This window comes from Cicer arietinum, chromosome 1 (assembly GCF_000331145.2).
Source record: "Cicer arietinum cultivar CDC Frontier isolate Library 1 chromosome 1, Cicar.CDCFrontier_v2.0, whole genome shotgun sequence".
Lineage (NCBI taxonomy): Eukaryota > Viridiplantae > Streptophyta > Magnoliopsida > Fabales > Fabaceae > Cicer > Cicer arietinum.
The window spans coordinates 2,932,983-2,938,694 of record NC_021160.2 but is presented as its reverse complement, the minus strand read 5'-3'; the positions used below and the strand labels follow the sequence as shown (position 1 = coordinate 2,938,694).

At 33.0% G+C, this 5,712-nt stretch overlaps 1 protein-coding gene across 1 annotated transcript; it reads left to right on the top strand.

Moving 5' to 3' along the window:
- The first annotated feature begins 557 nt into the window (after positions 1-557).
- LOC101490634 (1-(5-phosphoribosyl)-5-[(5-phosphoribosylamino)methylideneamino] imidazole-4-carboxamide isomerase, chloroplastic) lies at positions 558-5,314 on the top strand. Its single transcript, XM_004485801.4, has 8 exons — positions 558-801; positions 887-948; positions 1,084-1,294; positions 2,243-2,328; positions 3,037-3,138; positions 3,414-3,547; positions 4,410-4,458; positions 4,749-5,314. Exons 1-8 carry the CDS (start codon positions 690-692, stop codon positions 4,923-4,925), a joined length of 933 nt encoding a protein of 310 aa, XP_004485858.1. The 5' UTR covers positions 558-689; the 3' UTR covers positions 4,926-5,314.
- The last annotated feature ends 398 nt before the right edge of the window (positions 5,315-5,712 follow it).

Sequence of the window (5,712 nt, the reverse complement as noted above, 5' to 3'; positions counted from 1 at the left end):
TAAAACTCTTTAAAGAAGTTCTATATAACTGAAAATTCATTTAAAATTAATCTTTTTCCATAAAATCAAATACAAAACCACTCATCTTTCAAACCAAACATAAAAGGTGTCTCTCCTTTTCCTTCTATACATTAAAACTCCTCTTCTCCCCTATATTGAACTATACAAACACTAAATTATATAACAAGAATAGGAATGTTTATAAGTGCTTTTTGACATTTATTAAGGAAACAAATTTGAAAAAAATATTGAAAGTCGTGCAATTTAACATTTAAAATGAAAAAGTCAAAATTTTATTCAAAAATTAGTTTTTATTTCTTAAAACAAAAATAAACACTATACATTTAATAAAGAATAAATAAAACTTATGTATATTTCGTTAAGTGTTTTTTTATAGTTCTTCACTTAATTAAAATTTTATTAAATTTATTATGTAATTTGTTATAACTAAATGTTTGTTTTATGTTAAGAACAATGTAAAAACCGCTAAGAAAATGCAGTAAATTTTTCCTTAATAAAACTACATTTTTAAAATAAAAAAATATAAAAGAAAAGAGGGAAGAAAGATTCTCGTACCGGACCAGAGTCTAAGCCCTGAAATCTTTCTCTCTCTGAACCGAACTTCCATTGCTCGCCGCTGCAACCCTGTCCGCGTAGTGTCGTGTGTTTCGAACTCAATCAAGCACTCAATGCGCAATCCTACTTCCACTTGTTCCATCCGAGGTTTCCTATGTTCTCCAATCATTCTCCCAAATCATCACCGTTTTCTTAGCCTCAATCCTCCCTCATCTTCACATTCCAGTAACCTCTCTCTCTCTCTCTCTCTCTCTCTCTCTCTCTTCTTTTTCTTCTTAGTCAATTTTGTAATTTCTCTACTCAACAACAGGAAGATCTCCACCTTCAATTCAATGCGCCGTTCAATTCCGCCCCTGCATCGACATTCACAAGGTACGGACTATAATCACATTTTTAGCAATCAACAATAATTTGTGCCTTTTCAATTCATTACAAAAAGGAGCCATTTTTATGTGGGTTTTTGGGGGAAATTTCATTTGCAATTGATGTTCATTGTGTTTATGACAGGGGAAAGTGAAACAAATTGTTGGGTCAACCCTTCAAGATTTGAAAGATGATGATGGATCGGATCCAGTCACCAATTTTGAGTCTGATAAATCAGCAGCTGAGTATGCCACTCTTTACAAACAAGATGGACTCAAAGGTGGTCATGTCATCATGCTTGGTGCTGATCCTTTGAGCAAAGCTGCTTCCCTTGAAGCATTGCATGCTTATCCTGGTATTCTAGTTTGATTCCACCATTTGTTCCTCTTCTGTTTCATGTTTGCTACTAATTTATTCTAGTATGTGGTGCAATGTGGAAGATGATATTGATTGTTTTCTTGGTTTTCAGTTTTATAATATACCACTAGAAGTCTACTTCCATAATATTGTGAGTGTATGCTTGGATGGTTGGTGGGATTTCACAATCATTGTGAGCCACTGTGATTTTTGCAAAAGCTACACTTTGGAGCTTCTACAAAATCGGGTTGCCATCGTGATTTTGCCAAACTCACTGCTCACCCAAAAGAATTTTGAATAATCTCATTCATTGATTGAACAAAAGATTAGAAAGGAGATATTATATATAGGAAGAGTAACCCTTTATATCCCCTTAACAAACTCAACAAGCTATAACATAAATAAAATTAATTTATAACTAACTAATGAATGATAAGGAGAAAAAGTTATCAACTAGCTACTTATCTAATAGTAGTATCTGAGAAGTGTTGCACTTTCAGTTAATCATGTGGTGTCACATTTGCAATGAACAATTAAAAGCTTTTACTAGAAGTAAGAAATTTAGTTAAAATAAATCTGTAATGAGATGGGTATGATACCTTTTTGTCTCTGTAGAGTGATCAATGGCCACACATCAAATTTGAACTCCAAATTGAAAAAAGGAAGAAGCAACAAGATGTAAATGATACAGCTTATTTCAAATTACTTGTTCTTTGTGATTGTTATCGAGTGTTTTTATGGACTAGGAACCTTTTGTGGACACTGGATTTTGTATGGTGGTTAACCTTGAAAATGCCTTGACTTCATGGCTATATTTGTCAATATAGCATGGGAGAACGCCTTCAAGTTATTTTGCATTACCTTTGGCTTTCATGATCGATGATATCTTTCAAACTTAAATATCTTTCCGCTACTAAACTTATTTTGGATGAATGGTAAAATTTAGGCGGTCTGCAAGTTGGAGGGGGAATAAATTCTGACAATTGTTTGAGTTACATTGAGGAAGGAGCAAGCCATGTCATTGTGACATCTGTAAGTTCTATCTCTTCTCTCTTTCTTTGGGTTTTTCAACTTCTATGATAGGTAATCCTAATTAGTTATTTAACTAGCCCTAGTTGGTTAAAGGGGTTAGGATGTGACCTTATAAATAGGGACAGAGATACAGAGAAAATAAATAGGAGTCTGGAAATAAGTCAGAACTGGGAGAGTTGAAGGCACTTTCAAGTTAGTCCTGAGGAAGTACTATGTATTCTAACCTCAAGGTCACATTGATCTAGAGACTTATGTCAATAATATTGACATTATTCTATTCTGTTCTTTCTCAATAACAGTTAGAACTATCATTTAATTCACATTAACATTTATCCATTGAGAAAACATGTCTTACTAAATGTATATAGAGATAGATTTACAACTCAAATTTTCTCACAAAATGTGTATAGATAGGTCTTAGTACTCAAACCTTCTTTGAAGATATATATACCGCATTAGAAAGAACAGTTTCCCTGAGTTTTTTTATTTTTTTATTTCATTTATTTTATTTTAAATCTAGACTTTGAAAATGAATGCAAAGAAAAGAACATATATTTGTCCAGTGGCAAGAAAAGCACATTAATTTGCACTCTTCTCCAATCTAGATCTGTAACTACATAGCCTATCAATTACGTTATTGGAAAAACATGTGGTATTTGATGATAAAAATTTATTCTATCCATGTATTTATTGATTCAATCTTTACAGTATGTATTCAACAATGGACAAATGGATCTTGAAAGGCTAAAAGATCTGGTTCGGATTGTTGGAAAAGAGAGACTTGTGTTGGATCTCAGTTGCAGAAAAAAGGTACAAATGGTTCTCTTTTTATTTGAAGATGAATTGTATTCAAGAAAAAGGTTATGCATGAAGAAACTCGAAAGATGAATCATCTAAATAACCTAGAGCAATGCCATGAAATATGGTGTGGGGGAATCAGTAATCCAGAAATATTTTCACGTGTTCACAATTTGATACACATGTTAACGAAACAATTTTATGATGTCAAGGGTTCTAATACTTCAATGCATTTGACCATTTAACTGGACATTTCTTTTTAAGCACTTATCGTTTCCAGTGCTCAGGAAGGTAAATATGCAATTGTCACCGATAGATGGCAGAAGTTCAGTGATGTGTCACTTGATGCCGAAGTAATGCAATTTCTTGCCAACTTTGCTGATGAGTTTCTGGTTCACGGTGTTGATGTTGAAGGAAAGAAGTAAGTAACAACTAACAACTTTTGATGTCTAAAGATAATTGCATACAAGGACAGAGATTCTTGTTATTAAATTAGTTTGGAGAGTGAGGAATCCATATTTGATAGAATAATTAATTAAAAATCTACTCTCGAGAGAAATAGGAAAAAGTGTTATGTATGTAGCATGTTTTGTGTATTCTTGGTTTGGTCATCTCTACTAGAGGACATTTTTATGTTCTTCAAATTCTATTTTTACATATCCTCTTTTTTAATTCCACTATTTCTAATATCTCAATAGCCCCCCACTTTCATTCAGTAAATTTTGACTGTCAGTTTTAAATAAAATGCACTGTGTTTCTGGATTTTTCTTTAATCTAACAATAGATATAAAATTTTATATAAGTGTACTGGATTAAAAGAATTACTTTTTGAGTACTTTTATAAGGACTTTTGTCGTTATAGCGGTTTAATCAATGATAATGAAACATTTTCCCATGATTCATGCTTAGCATAAAGAGCATGTTTCAGAGTCAAACCTACACTAATCATTTTGTTGTTTACTTGATCGACTAATTGATATGAAATAAACAAGCTAGGTTTGAAAAGATCAGATTAGTGAAATATTTTTTGCATTTGGAATTTGTTTATATCTCTTTGTCTTGTTGAATCAACAGTTGGTTAAACAAAAAGTCTATATTATGTGCTTCAATCAAAGTATAGTTTCAAATTATCTGCTCTAATAAATATTGCGAAATATTAATTGAAAAATGCATCCTGCAATCATGAAGGGTTTTGTTCAAGATTATTTAAAAATGTGAGTAACAAAACTCCATATGCATCCATTGAAATATTTCTGATGGTGACGACTGGTTTCTCGTTGTAGGTTGGGGATTGATGAAGAGCTTGTAGCTTTGCTTGGCAAGCATTCACCGGTTGGTAGCCAACTCTTGACATTATTTTCAACTGTTAACTTTTATGTTGTCACAAAGTTTTCAATTTTCCTGAATATCATAGCCTTCATAGGATCCTTATTCAATGGTGAAGCTTATATGCTCTGTTGTGTAGTAAATGTAAGAAAAGAACGTTTTACTGCTAGAATGATTATGGCTATGGAATGTGTACCGCCAGTTAATAACATAAGTCATAAATCAGATTTCCACTTTATTTCTGTTTGGAAATCATGCAAAGTGTGCATAATACCGACACATTTTTATTTTGTCAGATTCCCGTGACGTATGCTGGTGGTGTTACCGTAATGACTGATTTAGAGAGGATAAAAACAGCTGGAATGGATAATGTGGATGTTACTGTGGGCAGTGCCTTGGACATTTTTGGAGGGAACTTGGCTTATAAAGATGTTGTAGCTTGGCATAACCAACAAAAGGTCCCTGTGGCTTGAATAAGCATTGTGGAGATTTGTTGGGGGCAGAGGTGGGTGAGATCTGAGCGAGAATTTGTTTAATTGTTTCTTAGTGTAACCCTGAATCCGGTGATTTTTCTATCAATCTCTATGCGATTCCGGTATTTGCCTCAACCGTTAACTTGTCTTGAGATTCTTGCACGATTATCATCTGCTACTACACTTATTACAAACTCAAGGCAAAAATGTTAGTGATGCACCTTTTTTGCCTTTTTGGCTACACACTATTCTCAGTTTGTATCAGGATAACAAGAGGTAGTTCCTCCAAATTTTTTTGATCCATAGCCTTGGATCATGATTCAGGAGCATATGAAAATTTATCCTTATAATAACATACTATAAATCAAATCCTAAATGCCTTATATGAAGTGGTAATGTCTTGTACTGGTAATATCTTGTATTGGTTCCCTTGTTTTCACTTAATGACGTGTTGTTAGTTCCATCTATTACTAAAACTCTACTCTTAGTTCGATTGTGACCGTGTGCTTTTATTAAATCTCGTTGCTCACACCAGAATGAGATACTCTAAAGCCTCTATTATTAGTTCAGTTGGATTATATTATATTGATCAATACGGTTCATCAATTAGCCTTCATCTCTTTTTATTTTTTTATTTTTAATAAATATTTTTCGCAGTTTTCTACTATGTTGCAATTTGGATGTTGAACCTTTTCTCTGTGCAAAGTGACCACATTAGAGAAAGCAAGGCAACTGACTGTGCTATACTTAGTCCTCAAAACAGTATAAAATGACTTCTAAAGTGATG

Excerpts from the sequence above, each read along its gene's own strand:
- LOC101490634 (XM_004485801.4), top strand. The coding sequence starts at position 690 with ATGCGCAATCCTACTTCCACTTGTTCCATCCGAGGTTTCCTATGTTCT. Across the intron at positions 1,295-2,242 it reads AGCATTGCATGCTTATCCTG|GCGGTCTGCAAGTTGGAGGG; the intron begins GTATTCTAGTTT and ends GGTAAAATTTAG. Across the intron at positions 3,139-3,413 it reads ATCTCAGTTGCAGAAAAAAG|GAAGGTAAATATGCAATTGT; the intron begins GTACAAATGGTT and ends TCCAGTGCTCAG.